The sequence below is a fragment of the Lytechinus variegatus genome, chromosome 5 (genome assembly GCF_018143015.1).
Source record: "Lytechinus variegatus isolate NC3 chromosome 5, Lvar_3.0, whole genome shotgun sequence".
Taxonomy (NCBI): Eukaryota; Metazoa; Echinodermata; class Echinoidea; order Temnopleuroida; family Toxopneustidae; genus Lytechinus; species Lytechinus variegatus.
Genome location: NC_054744.1, coordinates 7,397,250 through 7,424,589, shown reverse-complemented (window position 1 = coordinate 7,424,589; position 27,340 = coordinate 7,397,250). Strand labels below are relative to the sequence as shown.

The following is a 27,340-nucleotide window of genomic DNA, read 5'->3' as shown; positions in this document are numbered from 1 at the left end:
CTCACGGGTTGCCATGCTTACTCAGAGATGGGCGGAGTCAAGTATACGGTGCAATCCTTGCGAGACTAAGGCAATACCATTTTAATCATCGCGATTGTATTATACCCAGTGCAGCTAACATGTATTGCAGTCAGCTGTAAGAAATGTGCCCCAAATACATTTTAGACTGTAAAGTCTTAAGTTATGATGAATTAATGAGCTTATTTAATCATGGATATCGCAAACTTAAAGGCCCGCATTCTGAAGTTGGGCTTAACTTAAACTCAGGTTTAAATTTGTGGTTTAAGTATGGGCAGCCAAAAGTATCAAAATTGTTATCAAGTTGTACGTTTCTTATGTTTACTCTGCTCTTTCCTGATTCATCGATGGTGGAGACAATCATCTATTTATCCTTCCTAGATAATTATGAATGAATTAAGAGCCAAATGAGCTGATATATGATATCTCTACTATTATAGTGATTTATGTAACAATGGCCATCGATACTTAAACCAAAACTTTAAACCTGAGTTTAACTTAAACCCAACTACAGAATACTGCCAAAGAGCTCAAGGTATTAAAGCGGCAGGCTGTTGCATGGCACTGAAATTGAAAGCTATTCAGCATGGTATCATAAAATCGGTGTCAATATTAAAGTCAAATTTTTAGTGTATACAAAGTTGGCTTTAACAGTGATAATTCAGCCAATTGCAGCCCTTTCTATTATAATTTAAACTATGCTTTATCATTTAAAGATTGAAAATAAAATGGAACAAAAACAAATAAGGGAAACCATTTCAGAAAAAAATCAGGAAGACTGAAGTATTTAAACCCGAAAGAAATAATGGGAAAATTAATAAAGTCTCCCACTAAGCCCTTTTTTTGCATTCACGGTCTTGCAATGTACATCTTAAGAACCTTTAAAAAGTACTTCAAAATTAGATTTTAAAAATTCTACTTCTTTGTCAAAATGCAAAAAAAAATTGTCTTTGCTAATTTGTAAATATAAAATCAGTGTAAAAAATATAAATCATTCACATTTCCACACATGGCTTGAAGTAAATACACTCCAATATTCAAATCTGATTTCAGTTATTTAGTTTGCATGAATAAAATGTTGAGCATACCTCATCAAAAATGACAGCCACTATTAAGGATTATCATTTGTTCCAAATACGCTGGTTTCTTGTGGGAGGTGCAATTCGGTTTCTTGACATTTTAAAATTTCTTTGTTAAACTAAAGGACAGAAATCACAATGAATGTGCTTTGTTAGTCAATGCGATTTTATCTATAAATGAATAAACAATTGAATTTCAACCAGATATTGACCAATCTTACATGGCGGTTAAAGCTGCAACATACTTCCTGTACAGGGGTCGCGGAACAGTTTTGGAAGTGGGGGGGGGTGGGCTGACCATGCAAAGAATCATAATCAGATGGTAATTTTTGTGTGTTTGTACATGAATTTGGAAATAAGCAGCCCCCTCCCCTCCTGCTGTAGTAATTTACATGTACATATAAGTGGAACTGATGTAATTGTAATCAACTTGTTTTTCACAGTACTACCAAAATTATTAAACATTTTCATCAGGCTGAGTAATTTGTTTCACGTTCGGAGTGTATGTGCATCAAGCAGAAATATAAACACAAACAAAACATTACAAAAATAAATATCCTTTCTTCAGAGTTAAATAAGTGCATTTCATTTAACAAGACTAAATACATTAAGACAAATACTGCCAAAGCAACAGTTGAACTGTCTCTCAGCACTCCCTAGCAACGTGAGCCGTACTTGGCAGTAGCATGCAAATAATATGTGTCAGCTTCTGGCCGCTTCATATTTACAAGTAAATTCAAAACGATTCCAATTCATGTACAAATATTTACAAAATACATGTTAGAATTTCACATTATAAAAATTGCGCACAAACGTAGCTATGTAATACAGCAAAAAATCCAGACAAGACAAAGACTTACAATTCTGCACCTTCTGTTTCAGAGCAAGAAATAATATATCGTCCGCAAAGAATCGAAAGAACTTCAACAACTTTACAAAATGAGAGGATACATTATGAGACAATGATCCGACTCTTCATGGACAAACAGAGGTTGAGGCGGTTATGCCCTCTTGGTCAATAACTGATTACATGATGGTTACAATGTAGGAACATACTCCTGCAGCCTTCGTACTGTACTTTTGTCCAGGGAACAAAGGTCAAAGTCAAAGGTCGTATCTGTGACCTTGAATGACCCAGTCTCTCCAATAAGGTCAACAACCTGTTGCAATTTGTCTCTGTCCGTGAGTTTCATGAGTCTTTTGTGCAGGTCAACAAGCTCATACAAATAGTCGATGTTGCTGTTTTGGGATGATTTCTGTTTACTTTCAACATTCTTAGGCTTCTTTTCAACTTTCGAGCCCTTCTTGCCCGTTGCGCTGGATTTTTTGTTCGAGCCGTAGCTTGACTTTGTAACCGGCTTTGGCTTTTCGATTTCAGGTGAGGGTGAGCTGTGCCGACTATTACTACTCAGGTTGCTGTCTCTAGACATGGAGCGATGCCTGCCAGGGGGTGGAGCGCTGTTCTGGAACGGTCTCTCCATATCGTGATCATCGTCATCGTCATTATCTTCGTATTCCAAGTCCTGCATGAGCATCCCGAGGGTGCCTGTACCACCACCCCGCCCCGGCAGCGACGAGAAACTGATACTGGAACTTGGACTGGGAGCATCATTCTCCACCTCCTCCGTGCTCAGCTCAGCATCAAAAGGAGGCAGTTCTTTTGGTTCTTTCTTCAGTTCCTTTGTCTGCTTTGCTTTAGACTTTGTCTTTGATTTAGTGATCTCTGGCGTGAACAGCCCCTGATCTGGAGCAGGTGCAGCCTTACTACTGCTGGAGCTGCTGGTACTCTTTTTCACTTTACTAGTCTTTTCCTTACTTTTACTTCCCTTTTCTGATATCGTTGATTTCTCTTTCTCGCTTGAAGGAGTCTTTTCTGATTTCAACTTTGCAGTCTTTGCATCACGCGATGTTTCGTCTTTGCCCTTGTCCTCCTTAGTTGAAGTACTCTGTTTCCTTTTCTTGGCAGGAGTGGAGGCCATCGGGGAGGACTCCGAGACAGACCTTTTGGCAGTTTGCTTGCTGCTTTCTTTAGCCTTTCCGCTTGGTTTAGAGTCTTTGCTCTCCTTGGCAGGTGGCTTGCTCTCGCTAGTGGTCTTAATATCTTTCGAACTCACTTTCTGACTGGGCTTGGATTCCTTGGTACTGGGTTTGGGCTCCTTCGGACTTGGCTTTGGCTCTCGAGGACTTGCTTTGTGCTCCTTTGGGACAGACTTAGGCTCTTTTGTTGAAGACTTGGGGTCTTTAGTTGAAGATTTTGGTTCCTTTGTTGAGGTCTTGTTCTCTTTAATTCCGGTCTTGTTCTCCTTTGTGGTCTTGCTCTCTTTTGTACTGCTTTTGGGCTTACTAGGTTCCTTGGGCTCCTTGGTCTTTGGTGTACTTGCTTTCCCACTCTCCTTTAAAAAGTAAAAAAACAACAATACTTATGACAGATGTAGGTTCATAACAAAATACAATACATGGTTAATTCCTCTATCGAAGCACAAAGAGAATGGCTACATGTACTTATTTCAATTAGCCTAATATTTCTTCACAGTCCCCAAATTTGGATTTTTTTTTCCAGGCAAGCTCTATATCCATATCATTTACAAAAGTTTGATCAGTGTCTTAAATATTTTTTTTTATAGAATTATAAAGCAAATATACTTTACAGAATATATTCTCCTTTACAATGCCAATTTGAAGATGCATTTATTTGCTTCTTTATAATCACTGTTATATAATTTTCCATGTATTTTAGTCTCGTCTATAAACACATTATTATCATGTACCCTGTCAATGAACCAACCAGCCAGAAATCAGCCTGTTTGTCAAAGAGATTATCTTCATCTGAATATGGATTATCAATAAAAAAAACATGCAAATATACACTACATGTAGGTAACCAAACTGTTGATTAAATTCAGATTTTACATGAAAATTGTGTAGTCTTTCAGATTTCTGGAATCAATTTGGCTTGACAAACCTTGCTCGGTATCGTTGACCCTGACGAAGGGGTGGATGAGGAGGTGGACGATGACATGCTCTTAGGTTTCTTAGAGCCCTGGTGAGTTGCAGATGCAGCAGCAGCAGCGGCCGACTGGGGTTTCCCTTTTGTGAAAGCTGAAGGGTCGGTAGCGGGCGTGGCCGCAGGGGCGCTCGGCTTACCCCCTGTAGCGTTCAGCTTAGTGGAGATGGTTGGAATATCGAGGTCCACGGGCATAACTCCAACCTGGAATTCAAAACAAGGATAACAATTTTAAGTAAAGATAGCTTATTCATTCCATCGTTTTTATTTAAACACACCAATGATTACCATTCAACTTATTTCGCCAACTGACTTATTTCGCCAACTGACTTATTTCGTCAACTGATTTTTTTTCTTCTATTCATTGTTATAGAAAATGATGAAAGTTAATGTTTTGTTAAATTAAGTGAAAAAGAAGCAGAGCTCCTCTGCCCTTTGTCATCTCTCATAGAAGTGGTACTGAGGATTATATTTCAAAAGCTTCCATGATGATTGCTGCGGCAATGATTGCTTCAAAAGAAAGCTGACAAAAATAAATGTACTATTAATCCTAATAAGAAATATTGCCTCATTTTGAACTAAAAGATCCAAACCATATCAAAACCTGATCCCTAGACCCACTTTTCAGGCAGGAGCAATTAAAGAAAGGGCAATGGCTGATCACCTTTTGAAAGAACAAAACCCAATTCAAAGTCAGACAGGGGGCCTGTAACACAAAGCTTAGCAATTATCGTAGAACAATTTTCTACGACTGATTCCATTGACTACAATACACAATCAATCATGAAAATCAAGCGTACGATTGATCGCTAACGTTTGTGTTATGGGACCCAGGTAGTTGTTTCATATTCTAGTAGTTTGTGAGCTTGTACAAATATGAAGTAAGACTACTGCCATACATGTACCATCTTAGCTATGGGGGGAGGGGGGCATTTCACAAAGATTTAAGTAGGCCTATGACATAGTGTCACACATAAATGCCTAGTTGCATGCGGTGTGATCTGACCGCATTGGTCAGATCATTGGAAGATGACATGCACTACGGAATATTAATCATGCATATCATGTACATGTATGCGTGAGCATTAAAGTGCGACTCTTACATGTAGTCATTGAATCTTTGTGAAACACTATATTGGACAGATTAAAGTACCACCAAAATTTAGCAAATACTGATGATTGCTGTGTGCTATATATACTATATAGCAAATACTGGAAAAGGAATACATTCTACTAGGTAGAATCACAACATTTTCAGGACATCTCTAGAACAATTACAGAAACTTGGCAGCTAAGAACTACTGGGCACAACTGATGATTACTGGTAGATTCTTGAGAACTTCTGAATTATAACACACATCTGCACTTACATCTCTTGATCTTCTTAGACCGGTGTCCCGATTAATAAAACTTTTTTTACAAATAGCAGATTACAAGGTGTTCTCTTTTATGCGACCAATTAGTTTACAACAAAATTGTCATGTAGAATAATAGTCATTAAAGTCATATTTTACCTTGCATGCAATTGAAATTCTACAGCAATTTGATATTGATATTTGATAATATATCGTGGTTTCACTTTACCCATATTTTCTTCTCTTGATTTTTACCAATTTGTCTGTATTTACTATTTATAAAACTATAACCTAATCAAATGGTGGCTTTATTATTTTTTTGTAGACATTATGTAAACGTGTGTTCACATTCATGGTATATCATTTTAAAAGGAAAGGGTAATAGTTATATATATTTAACATGGTGTTTAGATATTTTTTACTTGAAGTTGCGAACGAAACAAATCTCCTATTTACATATGAACAAAGACGAACTTGGAACATTATCACTGATATCAATTTTTAGGGGGGAAAAGGCCCTGTGATTTCCCTTACCCCTCCTGCTTTGAGCAGCTTGCGTCTGAAGTCTTCTGTGGGATTCCTGAAGGTCAGTTTTTCACATCGGATATGATTGACCGGTGGCTGACCACCAACGTGAAGGAAGAGATCGTAGAGAAAGCGAACTTTCTTAGGTTCCTCCTTGTTCCTGAAATAGACATCTATGGCCATTTCAAATCCTGCGTAGCCTGACTGAGAAACTTCAAATGGCGGGTCTTTCACAACTAGGAGTTTGGAAAAAGAAATGTTTGAAATACAGTAACAACAAAATTAACAGAAATTTAATTCTATTTTTTTTTCAAATCAAATCAAATGTACAGTATAGCAATGTCTAACAATAACACATTACAATCAAATTATTGATTTCATCAAATATAATACAAAACAATCATGGCTCAACTTAAGAGTTATCAAGAGGTCAGGTATGGCCAATATGTCAAGGTTATGTGTGAGTCATTGGGGGTATTGTATCTGAAGTGGTATACATGTATTTTTCGCAAACCTGCAGTGTTTTGACTCCCGTCCCCCCCCCCATTAAGCATAAAAATACATCCTCCTGCTAAAAAGCACCAGTTCTCAGTTAGCGCACAGAGTGAAACGAAAATGCAGTGGTTGGGTTTTATACAAACATGATCACATGAGCAAATATAACGAAATAAAATCAGAAAAATCCAACAAGCATAACACTGAAAATTTCATCAAAATCAGATGGAAAATAAGAAAGTTATGAGTAAATGACATTTTTTAATTTCGCTTAATTTCACAATACAGTTATGCACATCCTGGTATAGGGGACTGATGATGTCACCCACTCACTATCTCATAATTGTATTCTATTATGTGAAATATGAAATATTCTAATTTCCTCCTCATGGTTATGTGAAAGAAGCTTTTCCTGAAAATGTGGAATTACCATTGTTTTAACATTTTATGGTTCAGTCAAGTTGGTCATTATTGTCAAATTTGTTTTTTTTTTAATCGTATAATTCAAATAATTAAAAAAAAGAAGAAATAGTGAGGGACATCATCAACTCTCTCATTTGCAAAAGGTCACGGAGTTCTGCATAACTATTTTGTGAAAAGTAAGAAAAAATGTCATAACTTTCTTACTTTTCATTCGAATTTTGATGAAATTTTCAACATTATGCTTGTTGGATCTTTCTCTATTGATTCAAATCAACATATTTCTGCCAGAGTGGACATGACCTTTAAAAAGGGCTTTTGAAGGAAGGGGAAGGTAGAAATCACTTTAGGGGGCACCCAAGTAAGCTTTTTCGGTATTGATATTTTCAATACCGGTATTACTAATAGCTTCAATACCGGTATACCGACTAATACCGAGTAAATTCCCAATTTATTGTGCAAACAGTGTCCAATGTTTGTTTAGCCCTGATATGGCCTCGGATAAAGAGGGGATGCTTGTGGTCAGCTGAGGAATGCTCAGCATGGTCCATTCTCATTGACAAAAACTTTCTCTTTCTTTGCCAAAAGTTATACGATCATGCTCTCTCCCCAGCGAGAGCTGTGAATTACCTGTGCATGTGTGCAAAATTATCTCAGCAAGCACATGGTACGAAATGAACAAGTCAAGTTGCCAAATGCTACACTGCACAAACTCACTGCTACTTACTTTGCTAAACGTGTGTACATGCCCTAACTTCCAAGCACCAAAATTCCCTGCTAAAACTGTCTAGGATATACATATGTGTGATTTTCCCTTCAACGATCTGGCCCCACTCATTCACATTTGGATTCGCCCCTTTTGTTTACCACTCACATCAACACGTGTTCGTCGAAGGTTCAAAGTTTGCTGACCTCAAATTTTGACGTCTCGTAAATAACTTCTTATAAATGTCCATTGTGTTGAACCCCCCCCCCTCTCGTGAATATCCACGTTGTCTAAAAGTAAAACCCTCCCCCTAAACTTCTTATCTCCCGGCTGCCTCTTTCTCACTCATTTTTTCTTGCTCTTGTTTTCCTTTATCTCCCCAGCCCCTTAATTCTTCACTCTCTCTTTCCCATCGGCCCATTCTCTCCCCGTCACCACCCCTCTCTTACCACGAACAATCAACATCCTCCTCCTCTCCGAATCTCGATCTTCCCCTCTTTTTTGTCAATTTCATCTTTCACACATGCCAAATTTTAGTTGATCAACATCTTATCACGCCACGAGACCATCATAAATTTGAATTACAATCAATCCAATAGTTTATTTTATTTTATTCATGACCGCACATGCACGAAACGGATACAACACCCATCACAAATCACACAAATATTCTCAGCCACTTTCTTCCATTTACGATCACATCACAGATCAAAATAAACAAAGAGGGATGGCGTAACATTTTTTTCCTGTTAATGTTATCAACATTTTCTGTCTTTTTTTTATTTTCATATTTAATTTATTTATTCATTAATGTATTATTTTTTTTTTATGTATTTATTATTAGTATTTTTTGGGGGGGTCAGACGTTTTTTGTAGCAGGCTTATAGTGTAAAATTAAACTTGTCATAATTGAAACAAGTCAAGAGCAGTCCAGAAAAAAAGATTGCATAAAGAAAAAAAGAGTGTTAATCCCTGTGGTTTGTCTGTCAATGCACAGCACCTCCCCCCCAAAAAAAAAACTTAGTGGACATTCCCATACAAGTTAAGAGCAGTCCGAGAAAAAAAACTTGCATAAAGAAAAAACAAGTATTAATCCCTGTGATTTGTCTGTCAACGCCCCAAGCCAAGGTTGATACTTTGTTGAAGCCCGCAATACACCACGTGGTCAAAAGGCAGGCTAGGGAGTGTTTCAAAAAGAGTTTTGTCAGTGATTTTGTTTGTGTAGAGGGATGTTACAAGCTAGCAAACCCTCGCATGTGATTGGCGGAAAGCAAATCTGTTGTTGAAACCACTGAAAAAAAAACTCTTCATGAAAAGCTCTCTGTCTCGGTCGACTTCGTTGTTTACTGTAGCTGTGTACACGAGTGCATGGAGCTGAGCCGACATGCACCCCAGTATCAGTAGCGGTGGGGCCGAGGCCTTATGCAGCGGCTAACGGAGCTCAGACAGTAGTTAAGGGGCGATGTATTCATTTCGAGGTTAGATTATTGGATTCTGATTTCATTAAATACGTTGAGAGAGCCAAAGAACTTATTGTTTTGGCTTAATTTTACTGTAAAAATACCCATAAACGACAATACAGAAGAAAATACCGGTATGATATTTTCAACTTTTGGTATGACGGTATTTCGGTATTGAAATTTCAACGGCGGTATCCATACCGGTATGACTTTCATACCGAACGGTATTACTAATACCGGTATATCGAAAAAGCTTACACCCAAGGCAATTAAATAGGGCATCACTAGTACAATTTAATTTTCAATGTGACACATTCATTGGATTATCGCAGTGCACCAAGGCCTCAGGCAAAAAGGACACTTATTTTGGATTTTGGCCTAAGTCTAAAAATATTTGGAAGGGCATCAAGGCCATTTTTGACGGCATTGGATTAATTTGAGCCCTGTCTCCACTATGTAGTTTACCTCTCTTCGGCTTCGGAAAGCTCTCATGGAGTTGGAACACAACTCTGTCAACGAAGTGCTCTATGCAGCTTCCTTCTGGGCCTCGGACAAACATTGTCCAATCGTGGGTGAATCCCTCTGCCGTTGGTTTGGGCCTGATTGTGGCCCGATGGCCCAACTCTAGCTTCACCTGTACACACTGGAAGAGAATCGGATGGATTTTCATGTCAATGAATCAACTGAACTAATGCCTGTAAGATAATTTTATACATACCGGTAGGGGAAGGCGGGGTAAGTTGTGACACTTTTTGAATTTTGCATGTTAGAATTGATATGATTAATAATATTGTAGAAAAAAGTACCTTGCCTTTAAATTTGATTCTTGGGAAATATTTTTCACCAATATATAACTTTCTACCCCCACACTGAAATTCATTGTGACCTTTGAAAAAAGCGATGTCAAATGGCTCAACTTGCCCCATATGTGGGGTAAGTTGTGCCACCTTCTGGGGTAAGTTGAGCCACAAAAACTATGTACAAAATGTATGCGGGAAGAAGCAGCATGTCAATTTTTTATTTCAAGTCTTTTCACTTGCTGATTCTCCATAAATACTGACATCCTCTAAAAGTATAAGAACTGTCATGTGAATTTACACCTTTCTGCCTGCATATCAATGGCTTTTCAACTTTTTTTTTAATTTTTCATTCTTATTACCATAAGAATTACCATGGTTCAACTTGCCCCATGTTGGCTGGCTCAAAGTACCCCAGTCCGAACTTAATGCGATATTTTCACATCCACATATTTTTTATGCATCCATCATTTAAAAGACTGTGACAAGAATGAAGATCCATACCTGGACTAACAATATTGTTCTTATTTCTTTATTATATTTAAAGACGTGTGTGGGTAAAAAGCACTCCTCTATTTTACACCCTTTTTTACTTTTTTGGCAGAAATTTGTATTTTTCTGTCTAAAAAAGTACTTCTTGTTTCAAAGTTGAAAAGAATATGGCTGGGTAGAGGGTTATGTAATGGGTCATCAATACATGACACCACCACAATGTCTGACTCTTTCATATTGGCCTGGGGGTGGTGGCTCAACTTGCCCCTATGTTCAACTTACCCCGCCTTCCCCTACATGTATCTGACAGACCACGTCTTTGCATGTGTACATTAACTCCGGTTAGTCTCTAACCTTAGCGTGCCATGGACACATTCTCGTGTAATTGTGCGTATTACACATGTATCTATGCAATTGCAATAATTTCTTTTCTCTCTAATGCTGGTGTTAAAGGCTTTGGAAAACAATGCTTTTTCATATTTCTTAAAGATTAAAAAGAAAATCCAATATTTTTCAAAACAAATTTGTGGCATGTTAAGAATAAAGGGGGAAAAAAATTTGCAGATGGCAAATTGGTCTAAACGCGTAAAGTGAGACCACCACATATTGACCACCTCTTTTGAAACCGACCACCTTGCATGCATTAAGATTATTGCGTATTACAAATACGCGCGGGAGAGTAGCCAGGAAGCTCCTAGAGAGTAAGAATCATTTACTATCGTATTCATGTGCGTTTTTATTTCAAAAAATCTTTCAGTTAGTAATGTTCCTTTATTATAAGTGTACTAAATATCTCATAAAATTTTGAATTTTCTTGGAAAAAACTGTAGGCGGTCATTTTCAGATTGAACCAAAAAATAATAGGCCTATGTCTGCGCACCCATTCCCTTTGCACGCAAATCAGGTATTTTGCTGAGAAAAGCTGCATTTTGAGGCCTTCACGTTAAATGCCCTAAATTCATTTTTTCCCACCATTTTGAGTCAGATTTTTAAAGAATATCTTTCTATGTATTGCTTGTGTTAAGTGTGATCGTCACGTATCTCATTTTACTAGAATCACGCAGACACGCGTATGTGCAGAAAAGGGGGACTGCGCAGACTTGGGGGAACTTGTAATAAACAAGAATTCATAAAAAAACAAGAAAAATATGAGAAACGCCATCTTGAATTGCTTCTTCGCCAAGGCCAAGCTACAAGACGCTAATCCTCTGTGTACCGGTATGCATCTTGTACTGTAGCTTGGCGGCACTCAAGGGTTTATCACTATTACATGCCGCCGCGCAGCGAAAAATCAAGCCATAGAGATGATAGAAGTCGTGTGTTGTGGACACCAGAAGTGTTCGCCTTTTCTGTATTTGTAACGTTAGCTATAGACTGCATTGAACTTTGAAGACTTAACTTGTAAAATGATCAACACGATCATAACATTAAACATATTAAAAGATTAAAAGATCAAAATGAACATCACAATACGACCATGATATGACCCAATAATACTAACGACCTAAACTTCGTACATTTCAAAATGACTGTCATTACAACAAAAATTTCAATATGTGGGACTGCACATTCTCATTTACAAATTTTACAACAAATGTATCATCAAATTTGTAACGATAAAAAGAATCTCATGAGGTTCAACATTAATAAATACATTCGAAACATCTGTGAAATCATGATCACTTACCTGAGTGGTCATTATGACCACGTATTATCCTCTTTCTTCTCTAATAATTCGGGAATTTCGAAAGAAAATTTGATGAAAATCTCAGAATTTCGCTGCGCCCATGATTTCAAAACAAAATTAAGCAAGCGAAAATTGCGCCACACTATGATTTTGAACGGGGATCTTGAATGCCCGCCCGCGCTGTGTCACGGCCCAATAGTTATGTTTTTCCCGTAGAGGTATCCTCCACCCATAGAGATATTAGTATACATCTCCGGATACATCTTTATGCCTCCACCTCTGGTGCCCCCTTGACGATTATTAGAGGTGTACATCTCTGTATGAAATTTTAATATGCAAGAGGCCGTAAAATGCATATAAATACAACAGTGAAATGCAAAGAGGAAAAACCAATAATCAGTAAAGAAGGAGGAGAAGAAGAAGAAGGAGAAGAATTATATAATATAACGACAGTGATGATCACAGTCACGCTGGGTCCTAATCGTCAAATTCGTAAAAATTGAAATATTGTATAATTCAAACAATAAAAAACAAAAGAAATAGTGAGTGAGTGACATCAGTAGCGTACCGTGGGACAAGGCATGGGGGGCCGGGGGGGGGGCACCTGAAATTTTGAGTCACTCAAAATGAGCGCACGAAGCGCGCTCATTTGCCAGGTATACTGACCTAATAGAGACATTTTAAAGACAGTGCCATTAACGGATATTATGTGCATCTCACTGATCAAATACTGCGAGCGCGATATAGTGACATGAAAGATTTTTTTTGTCAAGTCTTCCTCTCATCGTATTTTATTCACTCGTCTTCCAACTCTTCTTTTTCTCCTCTCCTTTCCCTCCTTTTATTCTTTCTTTTTTCTTTCTTTCTTTCATTCTTTCTTTCTTTCTTTTTTTTTTCTTTTTTTCTTTCTTTCTTTTAGATAGAATAGTAAGAAATAAATAAAAAAAAAGTGCGGATTTATATCATATTCAGCTTACTCATTGCATATTCATGAATTAAGACTATGAAATATTATTCCCTTTCTGCTTTTTACTTTTTTTATTTTATTTTATTTATTAATTTGTATTATTATTATCATTTATTTATTTAACTTTTTTTTTTTGGGGGGGGGGTAGCCTATCATTGTCTGGCTTGGTTTCCAGGCCCGGACTTTTGGGGCGCCTTAGATTCACACATAACTCGATGGATACACTCGGTTTGACCATAAAATAAAAAGAAAAATCTAACAAGCACTAACACTAAAAATTTCATCTAAATCGGATGTAAAATAAGAAAGTTATGACATTTTACAATTTCGCCTAATTTCGCACAAAAGTTATATGCCCATCCAGGGGAGCGTTTCATCAACATTTTCGTCCTACAATGTCAGATCTGCGGCAAATCTGACAACTTTCCCTTGATAATGATTGGTTATAAGAAGCATTGTAACTATAATGGTAACTGTAAAATGAAATGGGACTTATTGTCGGATAAAACGTCCCGTCTCCTTTCATGAAACGCTCCCCTATGCAAATATGGGGACTGACGTCATCCACTCACTCAGTTTATTATAATTATGAAATATGAAACATTTTTATTTTCTCCCGCCTTGTCATGCGAAATCGAGTTTTATTCCTCCCTGAACATGCATGTGGAACTGACATTGGTTTACATTATGTCGTTCAGTCAAGTTTAACATTGTTGTCAGTTCTGTAACAATTCAAATGTAAATCAAACAATAAAAAAAATAGTGAGTGATATGGATATCATCGACTCTCTCATTTGCATATCGCTGAGTTGTGCATAAACTGTTTTGAGAAAAATGAGCAAAACTTTGAAATGTCATAGCTTTCTTATTTTACATCCAATTTTGATGACATTTTCAGCGTTCTTGCTATAGGCTTGCGTAAACGTGAGACAAGAATATATAGCCTTATAATGCATTGACAAAATATGCAATGAAATTAAAGTCCAGGCTGAAGATATTTATATTTCAATAATATAAATAAAGTAAAATTTACAGAGCTAGCAAAATGTTGAAAATTGATCAATCGGATAACCAATAACGAAGTTATCAGTTCTAGGCATGTCTTCATGAATATTCATTATAGGTGGGTTGATGATGTCATTTCTCCACTTGTTCTTTTGTATTTTATTAGGGCCTAGGCCGCCTATATGAAATTGGGTTTATTCAAAATTTGTCTACCAAGAATTGAAACCATGCATTGGATTGAAATCTGATTAAGTACATTAGTTATTCATCGCCGCAACTTATTTCATCATAATCAATGGAGAAACATCATTTATACACAGTCATGTATGAAAAAATGAAACAATTATGATTTCATGTGATAACATAAAAAAAGGAAAGTAGGTATATGACATCAACCAGCTAGCCCACCTTATGAATACTCATTACGATGTGCGTATCTCTTTTCACAAAATAACTTTGTTTTCCGATTTGATCAAATCAGTATACTCTCAGCATATACTCTATTTATTTAGATATAAATATTTTCAGCTCGGACTATCCCTTACAACAATGCAATAGGACAACCGAACCGGGGCTATATGTTTATGCCTCATCACTTTTTTTCCATAACCGTGGACAAAAGTACCATCTACATGTATTTGCATTTCCATTCCGTAGATGTAAAAAAAAGAACTGCATGACTCTCCGACATCCCCGTGATTGATGAAGGTATGCAGGGGCCGCGGAACGGTTTTCAAAGTGGGGGGGGGGGGGGCTGACCATGCCAAAAATCACAATTGTGTGGTCATTTTTGCGTTTTTGTACACGGTTTTGGAAAAAAGTGGGGGGGGGGGGCTGCCCCCCAGTTGCGCGGCCCCTGCCCAATAAGCTGACCTCCTGTCCACCCCCTCCTCCCGGATCATCAGCTTAGAATCTCATCACGTGCACGCTCCGTTTTTACCCTCTAAAGCTACACCGTTGTTTTTGGTATTTAATGCGTGTGCCCTTTGTTTTTTTTTTATATTATTTTCTCCAAATAAAATACGACTGTCTAAGTACTCTAACGAAGTTTTTTCAGCAAAATACGGAAGTGATTATTTTTACAATTTTGCGCTTTGCTGGTGTATATGGAGACTCAAACTTTGCATATAAATATGACATAAAGCCGCTCTCTTTTGGAAGCGGTGAGTCTACGTAGTCGAGTCATGCACGTCGACCCCGGAAAACGGAAAAAAGACGCATATTTCTAAACTTCTGGATAAAGGCATCTACCTTACAGTTTCTGAAGACGAGGTAAGAATGTGATCTTTTCATTCTTATCATTGTTCCTATGCAGTGTTCGGAAGTGGGACAGTTTTGAGTTTTGACATGTTTAAGAAGAAGAAGTTTACTTTAAAAAAAAAAAACGGTGAGGCGAGAGAGTGAGACAGAAAGACGTCAGTGTTTGTTTGTTTGCCAGGCCTGACCGGCTGGCGGCTTGTGCACTGATCCTCACGACGACGCGACCGCGACCAAAGGCAAAGTCAAAGACACTGATGCTGATCATGAGATAAGCAACACGTCCAGGGCCAGGGATCATTATTGGAGAATCCATATGAATTTCTAACATTTTAAATCGTATTGTTAGCCCTGCTAAGTAAAATAATGAATAATGGATTCCTCAATCAATTGTTTAACTTTGAGTTTGAAATATTTTTTTAATTTAAGTTTGAATTCGCTTCTTGATGTGCGTAAGTTTTTCTTTGCTAACCGAGTGATAGATGTGTGGAACAGTCTCCCAGAAGATGTAGTTACTGCTTGTTCAGTGATTGCTTTTAAGAATAGACTGGATAAGCATTGGGAGAAGATTGCCTATGACTTTGAGTAATTTTCGTTTCTTGTGTGTTTCCATGGGATTTTTCACTGTCTACGATACCCCTGCCACCCCTCCATGCCAACATAAGTAGCGCATCTAATTTTGTCTGAAGGAGAGCAACAATAGACATTTCTACTTTGATCGATGAACAGGCTTCGTCCTACAACATCGTTGGAGTAAACTAAACTAAACTAAACTAAACAGTATATTTTTGAGACTGTAAAAAGTAAAGTTTACTAAAAAGAAAAAGTTTCATAAGTGTACATAACTTGGGTTCAGTTATGGACACAGGATCTTCGGTTCCTCTATTTGGGCGTTGCAAGAAACTTGCGATCAATTGCCAGTCTATTTTTGTTCCCGAAATCAAGCATATGCCGTGCAATTAATTGCAAATCTGCTCCATGAAACAAGGAGTGTAATTTTACTTGCCAAAGTTAAAAGTGATCAATCAACTGTAAAATTACCACAGAATATTTGCGATTGATTGCAAATATTTTCTTGCAAATGTCTATGTCTAGCTCCTGGTGGTTTAAAGTGCCGTCTAAAAGTCTCTAGCTTTTCATACCCCAGCAGAAAAGTTTCAACATTTAATTGAATGTGCAAAACTAAACCATTTGAACCAGTACATGATGAAGAATAGACACTAGACAGTTGAAGAAATCTGTCTGTTTAAAGGAGTATTAATTTAAACGAGATGGATTATTTTTTTTTAGTTTATAAATCCTAAAAGAGGGTGAGCCAAGCTCGCACAGTGTGAGGGACCTTATTCCTATTCCCCCCAAAATGGGGATTTTTAATGATTCTTTATGTTGTTAGTATTGCCTCTGAATGTGGTGTTGATTGCTAGATTCTGATCATTATCAAAACTTAGATGAATCATATATCTATATTTTGATCAATTATGTATTAGAAAGGAAAAAAACCGGAATGCAACGAGCTGTGGTGTGTACAGGGTGTGAACTGTGAAGTTATTTGAGCATGCAATGGTCATAGCTGCATGCTTAATAAGGATAATGATGATGATAATAACTTTTTAGTAATAACAAAATCAAGTATAAAACAATTATTAAGTATGGTGTATTGAACAAAATCAGTAACTCACTTGTTTCTACTTGACATGTTATGTTATTTATTCATTAATTCAATATTTACAGATTAATCAAAATCAAGATATTTGCTGTCCTCTGTTTTGTCTTCTAATTGGGTTATGATCTATAGGTCTACTCTATGTCCTGCCTCGGCAGTAATGTGCCAGGACATGGAGTCCTGGACTACTGAACTTCTGTTCTCTGTGTTGTAAATTAATATGGAAATGTTATATTTTTTTAAGTACTTTAATCCTTTCTTGAATATTGAAATAAAGTAATACAAATTCAATGTGGAAAAGGTACTACATGTAGATATAGAATTTGGAAAATGATGGAATTGGATGAGATGCTACATGTATGTGGTTACCGGTATATGCCATGGAGTGGAACAATAGATGCTGTATTCATTTTGAGGAGGTTGCAAGAGGAATATCTAAAGGGAATAAACAGCATACATAGGCCCGTATTCTAAAGTCAGGTTTAACTTAGACCATGGTCTAACTCTGTGCTAAAATTATGGGAGGCCAATAGTCTCAAAGTTTTTATTAAGTTGTATGTTTCAAAGATTATGTTTAGTGTGCTCTTTCCTGATTCATCGATGGTGAAGACGATCACTCTATTTATACTTCCGAGACATTTATGAATGATTTGAGAGCCAATTGAGCTGAATTATGATATCTCTACTCTTAGCGATTTATGTAACAATTGGCTGTCCATACTTAAACCACAACTTTAAAGCTGAGTTTAAGTTAAACCCGACTTCAAAATAGGGGCCATGGTGTCTACATGTGTTTTGTGGATTTTGAGAAGCCATTCAATAAAGTTCAAAGGAAAGTAATGGAGTGGGCGATGAGAAAGAGAGGTATATCCAAGGTTAGGTTAGGGTGGTTAGGGTGGTAATGAGTTTGTAATGAAGGAGCAAAGACTAGAGTTAGAGTAGGGTCCCATTTGTTTTGAGATGTTTGAAGATATTTTCACACTGTGGGCACCTAGACAGTGTCACTGTTCACAGCGTGTTCACATGGTCTCAAGACTATTGTATGCGATTCACATTGTTGAAATGCTTAATTTAGCAGTGTGAAGGTGATTTTACATTGTGTTCCACACTGAACAATGTTCCACAGTGCATGCGATAGTGTGTTCACAGTGCGAATACACTGTCCCATGCACTGCAGAACACTGTTTTTTCAAGTAGTGTATATTTGCTACTTTTTTGCCTCTTGCAACAAATTTTCAGTGGATGGAATTTTAAACCCCCAAATTATGTATAAATTGTATTATTCATTTTCAGATATATATATATATTTGTATGTCTAATTAATTGTCGTAAGGATGTTTTCACTTTCTTGTTCTTTTCCCAAGATATCTTGTAGGCCTATTTAATTTTCTTTTCAGCACTTTGAAAATTTTGTGCTTTATGGTAAAACATTTTATAAGTGAGTATTTTATTTTCAGATCTTATATTTCTTAAAGAAATAAACGCACTTGTGATATTTTGAGGTGTCTGTTCAAGAACTCATGCAATTTTGATGGCTCACATCAGAGAGGCGTATCTGGCAAGTACTAGTAGGTTGTTCATTCATACTCATTTAGATCACAAGACTGTACAGCAGCTGAGCAGCAAGGGGGAAGGGGAATGACACGTAATGTGCTCCTCTGTCATTTAAAGAGGCAGTCAAAGATTACCAAGCTTTAAAAAAATGAATTGGTTTTTGATCTTCAAATTGGCAACAGTGATAATTTCGTACATGAACATGTGCGGCATCATGAAAGTAGATCTACATGTAGAACCAAAGTTAATGATTGATATGAAACTCATTGTCATTAATTAACTTGTATTCAGTCACATTAATTTTTAATAAATTGTCAATTTTTTCACCCTGACAAAAATTTATTATAAAAATAGCAGAAAAAAATAATGGAAAATATTGGTGAAGGTTAATGGAAAATCCATCATAGTTTTAAAAAGTTATTAGAATTCAAATTGTTTGTATTTGTGACGTCATATTCTTGTTCAGATTCTTATGTATCGTGATTTAAAAAAATGAATGAAATGATTTTCTCAGAAAAATAATGAAAATGGGTTTTATTGACTCAGTAAAAATACATGTATCAACAGAAAAAATATTTTGGACCTCTTCCTGAATGAAGAAAATTAAAGTCATTATGAAGCATTACAAACTGAAATTCATTTTATATTAAGTATGGGGCAGCTGCTTGTATATGACACCTCAAATCAAAAGCTTAAAATTAAAAAAAAAATTATCTTTAATGGATTTTCTTCAAACCTTCTGTGCTTCACCAATATTTGTTTTTTGTACACTGTATTTTAAAGCAAACTTCCCCTATGAGTGAAATCAGATTTTTTTAAAAAGATAAATTCCAGTTCTGGAAACAATCTCAAAATGACTTTTTACAGAATTTAATATAATGACCACCCAAGTGTCTGTTTGTATGAATAAAAAATATGTGCCAAAGGATTCTGGAAGAAATTGTGTAATTGCTGAGAAATAAGCAAAATAAGCGCGGATTTGGTCACTTCCGTCAGGTCTTTATTCCAGCAATAATAATACACTGTCCCATGTGTGCCTATCTGTGTTGGTGATCTTCAGTGTGATCCTATTTCAGCTTAGATTTTATGATTTCACAAAGTTCAGTTTATGTAACTGTACCAGATCTAGATCCACGATGATATAGTCATACTTAAGCTTGGTTTTACAGACTTTCTCATGAAATTAGTGTTTACTGCAACTACTGGAATTTCTCTTTAAAATTAAAAAAACTTCATGTTTTAATAGATTTTCTTCAAACCTTCAGTGCTTCACCAATATTTTTTTTCTTGTACACTGTATTTTACAGCAAACTTCCCCTATGACTATGAGTGAAATCAGATTTTTTTTTAAAGAACAGAACAACATACATGTACATGGAAAGGTAACTGTAAGGGAGAAGAAACTAAAAAAGGAAAAGGAAAAAAACCTTTCTTTAAATGTAAACCATTATAGAGATGGCCCCCACCCAGTATGCTTTATAGAGAAGTCAGTTGACTCTGATCATCATAAGCTGTACGTTATGAGTCATTAATGGGAACTCCCACACAACTATATACTCAACTGTCATGTCCATAACAAAAGTGTCCTGGTGAAGTGATACATAAAACAAACTTTCAAGAATAAGGCTATGACTTACGAAGGGTAGGAAGAAGGTACTACAAAGTCTTTTCCATTTTGGAACTAGTCACAAATTTTGAAGCAATGCTGTGTTTGATACCACCCCTCCCCCCAAAAAAAGCAAACAAATTGTGTTGCTGATGAATTTTGTGAATGATTGATGATACATTTAGAACATATATTTTTTCTGTACCATCTATGAAACTGAGAAGATAAACATTGTTGCCTGAAATTAAATATGCCTCAAAAAGGTAAATTTCTATTAATATGGTTCATTTTAGCACTTTACGCAATAGTTTTAAAGGGATGGTCCAGGCTGGAGATATTTCTACCATAATGAATAGAGTAAAATTCACAAAGCAAAATGCTGAAAATTTGATCAAAATCGGATAACAAAGTTATTGAATTTTAAAGATTTGCATTATTCCGGTGTAACAGTTATAGGCATGTCTTTATGAATATTATTAGGTGGGCTGATGATGTCATATCCCCAATTGTTTTTTGTACATTATTATACAGGTTTATAAATTTAAAAATTTTCTCCCAAGAATTACATTTAATTGGATTAACAACTGATTAAAGAGTTATTTATTGCTGCAACTTTTTTCATCGTAATGGAGGCACATCATTTACACATGTATAAAAAAATGAAACATGATTTCATCTACTAACATGAGAAAAATGAAAGTGGGGATGTAACATCATCAGCCCACCTAATGAACATTCATTACGATGTGCATATAACTCTTTTCACAAAATATTGATAAACTTTAAAATTCATTAACTTTGTCTATTTGCTGTCAGATTTTAATGAAATTTTCAGCATTTTGCTCTGATTTTTACTCATTTATTGAGATATAAATATTTTCAGCCTGTAACACCCCTTTAGTTTAAAGGGGAATGAAACCTTTGGAACACATAGGCTTGTGTAGAAACAGAAAATTCAAAGAATAAGAATAAAGAAAGTTTGAGAAAAATCGGACAAATAATGAGAAAGTTATGAGCATTTGAATATTGCAATCACTAATGCCATGGGGATCCTTCCATTGGCAATGCGACAAGGATGTGTGATGTCACTGATGAACAACTTTCCCTTTGGTGGACAATAAAATACCCTCAAAATGTATCTTTTTGCTTTTTCTTATGATGATACAAACTCTTTATCCATGATGTATTCTTAAAAATATGTATTACATGCCCTCATGTAGAAAGAACACATGATCTATGGATAGATGTCATAAAAGAGGCAATTCAAGTGAAATATATACTAAAGTAATGGGGAGAGTTGTTCACAAGTGACATCACACATCTTGGTCGCGTTGCCAATTTGCTATCTCCATAGCAATAGTGATCGCAATATTCAAATGCTCATAACTTTCTCATTATTTGTCCGATTTTTCTCAAACTTTTGTTGATCTGATTCTTTGATTTTTCTGTTTTCACACAAGCTATCTTGTTCCAATGGTTTCATTCTCCTTTAAGCTCTGCATACTATTACCCCTGATTCATCATACTGCTAAATTACCCCTGGATAATTTGGACAGTATGTTGGACTCTGAACCCTATGGAACTCATTTTCATTCCATGTTTACGCACACTAGATCGAGGCAACCCTTCACCAGCAAGTGGGTGTGAAGTTCATATTACGGCTGCTCCAGTTTTTATTTGTAGCATATCCTGGTTATTCATGCCCTTTAGAGAACACTGTCTGCAAAGACATCAGTATCTTAATACACAAACCAACCAGGAAGAATCTTCAAAAATATCTATCCGAGCTGCAGATTTCAAAGTCAAGCACTCGCCCCTGGCTCGGCTGGCTGGAATGGACCTACATGGAGCAATACACTTCTCGGTAGTGAGCTGAGGTTTATTGAGCCATATTCTCTGAACGAGCCTGGAGTCTATGAACTAATCTCTAAATCAGGGGCTATACTGCAGGATAATATGTTGTCATGGGCCAGTAGTTGCCTATACTTTGCCCACAATCAAGGAGAGCTCGCTCTGTGGAAGTAAAGTTTACAAGCAGGAAGTGGATCTTTTGTGTGTATATTTGAAGTGCAGAGGAGTTGCTAGTGCTTGTGAAAGTGTACCATATATTTTGAGGTTCTTTTGATTATAAATATTAATGGACTAGTCTGGATATTTGCATATTTTCTCTGTTGTTGACACAGAATTCCTGTTCTAGAGACAATAGTAAATAGAAGGTAGGTTTAACTCTCCCAAATCACAGTTTATATAGAACTTTGAAGATAAGGTTGTTAATTAAGTACTGTAAATAGTTGCATTGTTGCGAATGATTACCTGGGGAGAATAGGCTTTGGTTACACAAGACTTTATTCGTCAAATGCAATTTTCAAATAAATTTGGCAATCTCATTAAATTTTCATAAAACACTTGTTGGTCACCTTGTTCCTTGTGAAATTCCACTGCGAATTTGTTTTGGCTCTGAATACATATTGTTCATGAATCATTTGCCAGCAAAATAGAGTTACCTTCATAATAGTTATGCTTTTTTAGAGAGAGAGAATTGTCCTTGTGATAACCACATTACTTGGGTTTCTTTGAAAAGGAAACAGAATATGTAGAATTGCTCTTCAAGGTTAATCCAGCATAGATCTACTGAAACCAGTAGTCCTTGTACAAATCTAATGCGGGGGGGGGGAGGGTGGCACTCGACCAAAAAAGTTGTGGGGTTGTGCCGCGGGCGAGACAAAAAACGGGGGCCTTGGAGCGGGCTTATTGTAAAAAGGAGGGTCCTCGGAACGGGCTTCGGAACTACAAATGTTTGTGAAAACGAGGATCCTTAGAACGGATAGCCGGCGTGTGAGTGCGTATGCATCCCTATGGAACGGGTATGCGTGTATGATGCAGCAAGCCTGGCGGCACGGCCGCCGGTTGCGCTCGCGCAGAGGAGATGGTCGGACAGTGCTCTGTGGCTTCTTTTCACCAAAATTGCAGCTCATTGTAGCTGATCAATGCGACCAGAACGGCGTAACGAAAAATATGCGAAGCCCTTGGAGCGGATTTCTTCTTTTTTCTCGATAAAAAGAAAATGCTTTGCTTTGGAGCGGCTTTCTTTGTTCTTTTTCTCAATAAGAGAAAAATGCTATGGCTTGGAATACATTACACTGAGTGCCCCACCCCCCCAGGATATTCTGAGAATGACAGAATTTAGTTTTTAACAGGTTTAATAAGAACTAAAGACAGGAAGGCAATGGAACAGTTACATGTACAAATATGTCTTAATCCCTCATGACATATGCCCAGTGATAATGTTCTGTTTCATCATTTTTCATTAGGTTACTAAATGTTCACATTTATCTTCGTAACATATTGCTGTACACTGTATATATCTTAAATCTTGTTTTATCATCTTTGTCTGTTTGTACTGGGCTGAATCGGCTGATACATCCTTAGTGGTTAATTACATGCGTATTTTACATGGTATTTTTACAAAGGGCCCCAATGAAAATCATTGTATCTACTGTTTGGGCTACCCTTTTTGAATTTGTGTAATAAATAAATAAATTAGTTTTTTGTTGCTTGAATTAATTTTTTTTTAATTTTGTAGGACTTCATGTTTAAATTACTGTATTGTGAATGAGCATCTCAGATCTTGCCTAACTAGGCGAAAACTGCTGCAATGTCTTTGCTGTCATGCTAAATGAGAGCGATACATGTATGTTTGCCATTGGACATTGAACAGTGTCCATGGGAACAAAACATGAAAATTTGTTTTCACAGCTAGGTGGCAGGCACAAAATGCGTGGAACTTGAATAGAGTGACAAGATAACAATGAAAATGGGAAAGAAGCCTTCTATTTCATGATGGCCTAAAACTTGAGTGTAATTTGCAAATCTGGGACATCTGCACAAAATCTTTGCTAAGAGTGTCCCGGCCTCCCTTGAATCCTCGTTTAGGGGCCTGACGAGGCGAGAGCTACATGTACGTACTAACACTTGGTTACAGTAGTGCAATGAAGCACCCACCCCCTATAAGTACCCTCTTGTTCTGCTGTAGTTTTCTACATGTATGACCCCTGTTACATCTGAAAGTTTGCTACCCGAGACCCGACCGAGTCCACTTGCAACCTTGACTGGATTATTGGTAGATTAGCTTCGCGAACGGACCGAGTCCGAAATGTGGTCTGTTTACATCACAGTGTTCTTTCCCTCCCCTATCGCCCTATCTGTACTGTTTCGAGCGGCATCCGATTGTTGACACCTTTTAAAGGCGTTCTCGATCTAGGCTCCGAATAATTCGCGCGCGCTAATTGAAGTTACCCGAGATTCTGAAAGAATGCTGATGATCCCAGCAGTCGTTGAAGATATGATCGACTTGAAAAGGATACGTTTAAAATGCTTCTTTTCACTAAAATCAAAGACTTTATCAATCACAATTCACATGTTGCATGCCGCAAAAACGTTCGAAGAACGACGCGGCTGGGGAGGGGACAGCGCGCGCTATGACGTAATTTGACAGCTGGCGAACGGACCGAGATAGGTTCGAAAGCTTGTGTGCGTTTACATCTACGAATCGGTGGACCGGGGCCGGCCCGATACCTACCCGAGACTACCTCTGGATGTGGTCTCGGGTAGGTTCGCTAAAAGGTGGCCCGAGGTAGGTTTGGGATGTTTACATCTGATTTCTTTCCGACCCGAGGAAGGCCCCGGGCCGGCCCGAGGTAGGGAATCTCTCAGATGTAACAGGGGTCATAGTCTCGCCTAGACAAAGTTCGGCAGAGACCTAGTCGTAAAGGAGCTACACTGTAAGTGAAAAAAAATGGCCTAGATGCTCGGATCCGGCAGAAAGTGTGAAATTGGGCATAGAGGGTTAATTAGTGATCGCTTTTCCTGTAAAAGTCTGTTTTTGTTCAATTTTACTCTCTCTGCATCAATTATGTTCATACTGGGTACATATGACCTTGAGTAATTCCACATGTGACCCTATGAGAATGATGGGTTAAGGTCATCTACATGTAGGGGTCAAAGGGTAAAATGATATAAGGTCATGCCCATCCTTTTTTGATGTTTTTATTCAACTTGCTTCCATTTCTTTATTTCTGCATCAATTTTGATCACACTTGGTTTAAATGATCCTTTGGTAATACGACTTGTGTTTTGCGGATGATGATGGGGTAAAAGGTCATCTAGGGCTCCAAAATTCAAGCTCCTTGCAGCATAAACGAACAACTTCCTGTCATTTCTTTATTATATAATACAATAATCATTGTGTAATACAGCGCATGCATTCATGAGGATCAATAAGTCAAATGCCATCTATGGGTCAAAAGATTATATTGCATTTCTCGTAATCAGGCCAAACCTGTGGTTTGTGAACCACTTGTGTTTTTTTTTTGACTGTGATTCGGTGTAGATTTTTTCATAAGAAAATCTACCTCTGGATATCTGTCACCAAAATTTTACAATGTACCTTTCTTTTATTTTTAGGTTGAAAAGTGTACGTACAGAGGGACAGACAGGAACGGCAGGCAGGTCATCACTCACAGAATGACAGTGATAAGTTGATTACAACCTTGGGATTTAATTAGTACAGGAATACTTTCATCATCACCAGGAAGCCAAAGGGACCAACATGGTAAGACTGTTTACATATTGTTATCTTTGTAGCATGATAGTACTCAAGTGCCCTGTGAAACAAAGTTATTTTAATACTGTAATCATTAGCCTTTCTTGTAATCATAGGCAGTTTTAAACAACAACTCTGATGTAAAGTTGACAGTGAGTATATTGAAGAAAAAAAAACGGGCCTCAAATTCTGATATCTTAGTGGTGAGGTCACTTTTCTATACAATGTAGGGCACTTTTTTTTAAATATATTTATGACAGCACAAATGGGTAGCCAAGGCCCTTAAATGAGACCAATCAATATGGGATCCATGAGCTTATCCATGGCCATGGTCTTCAATGGCCTTAGATTCTTCTAAGCCCTAGTGCTACAATGATCTTAATTTGCCAGTGTCATTTTGACCAAGCGTATTCTACGTATGTATACCTATTTATGTATTTATTTATTTATTTATTCATTCATATATTCATTTATTAATTTATTCATTTAATGATTTAATTATTTATTGATTTGTTTGTTGATCTATTTTTATCAAAACAAAAGGAACAAAGGAAAAAGAAAAGGCTATATGTAGATCTGTATGGGTGAGTGTTTTATAAAGCTAAATTCACAATGTTACGCACAACTTTACGAATGGCTGGAACATATTATTAGGTGTTCAGGAAAGGGTCACCCATCGTGTGTAAGGTCATTTGGAACTTAATACAAACAGCTTTATGAAACACCCACCAAGTATGCTCCACTCTGGAAATCCATCAGTGTCGTAATTCTTTTCTACAGGGAATTTGCACAATCTCCTTTAGTAAACAAAGAGAATCACACTGAATCTTCAAGAGAACGATAAATGTATGAATGTAAAATCATATCTAGAAAATATTTTGAACAAATCTGCATTTTTGTCTCACCTGCGAAGCAGAGTGAGACTATAGGCGCCGCTTTTCCGACGGCGGCGGCGACGGCGGTGTCAACATCAAATCTTAACCTGAGGTTAAGTTTTTGAAATGACGTCATAGCTTAGGAAGTATATGGACCTAGTTAATAAAACTTGGCCATAAGGTTAATCAAGTATTATTGAACATCCTATTAGAGTTTCATGTCACATGACCAAGGTCAAAGGTCATTTAGGGTCAATGAACTTAGACCATGTTGCAGGAATCAACATCGAAATCTTAACCTGAGGTTAAGTTTTTGAAATGTCATCATAACTTAGAAAATATATGGACCTAGTTCATGAAACTTGGACATAAGGTTAATCAGGTATCACTGAACATCCTGCATGAGTTTCACGTCACATGACCAAGGTCAAAGGTCATTTAGGGTCAATGAAATTTGGCCGAATTGGCGATATCTGTTGAATTCCCATCATAACTTTGAAAGTTTATGGATCTGATTCATAAAACTTGGACATAATAGTAATCAAGCATCACTGAACATTTTGTGCAAGTTTCAGGTCTCATGATTAAGGTCAAAGGTCATTTATGGTCAATGAACTTTGGCCGAATCGGGGGTATCTGTTGAATTACCATCATAACTTTGAAAGTTTATTGGTCTAGTTCATTAAACTTGGACATTAGAGTAATCAAGTATCACTGAACATCCTTTGCGGGTTTCAGGTCACATGACCAAGGTCAAAGGTCAATGAACTTTG

General features: G+C 37.0%; 2 protein-coding genes across 4 annotated transcripts in view; one reads left to right on the top strand and one right to left on the bottom strand.

Annotated features, from left to right (window-relative positions):
* Nucleotides 1-455: 455 nt before the first annotated feature.
* Nucleotides 456-12,182, bottom strand: LOC121415174 (protein AF-9-like). The gene is made up of 5 exons (XM_041608322.1): nt 12,039-12,182; nt 9,528-9,705; nt 5,991-6,217; nt 4,060-4,305; nt 456-3,490 (listed from the first exon to the last, which is right to left on the bottom strand). Exons 1-5 carry the CDS (start codon nt 12,048-12,050, stop codon nt 2,135-2,137), a joined length of 2,019 nt encoding a protein of 672 aa, XP_041464256.1. The 5' UTR covers nt 12,051-12,182; the 3' UTR covers nt 456-2,134.
* A 2,855-nt stretch (nt 12,183-15,037) lies between these two features.
* LOC121415173 (unconventional myosin-Ie-like) overlaps nt 15,038-27,340 on the top strand; it is a 111,873-nt gene continuing 99,570 nt past the window's right edge. Inside the window, exons 1-2 of one of the 3 annotated variants that reach the window (XM_041608319.1) lie at nt 15,038-15,282; nt 25,554-25,701. In XM_041608319.1, coding sequence (XP_041464253.1) covers nt 25,699-25,701 — 3 coding nt within the window. In that variant the 5' untranslated portion in view covers nt 15,038-15,282; nt 25,554-25,698. Of the gene's footprint in view, nt 15,283-21,733; nt 22,307-25,553; nt 25,702-27,340 lie in introns of those variants that run through there. The other 2 variants (XM_041608321.1, XM_041608320.1) reach the window with 2 other exon arrangements.

What these genes read in the sequence shown, in the direction of transcription:
- LOC121415174 (XM_041608322.1), bottom strand. An exon ending in CTTTCCGAAGCCGAAGAGAG is followed by an intron (nt 6,218 to 9,527) that starts GTAAACTACATA and finishes CCAAACTCCTAG; the next exon opens with TTGTGAAAGACCCGCCATTT. An exon ending in AGCTGCTCAAAGCAGGAGGG is followed by an intron (nt 4,306 to 5,990) that starts GTAAGGGAAATC and finishes TTTGAATTCCAG; the next exon opens with GTTGGAGTTATGCCCGTGGA.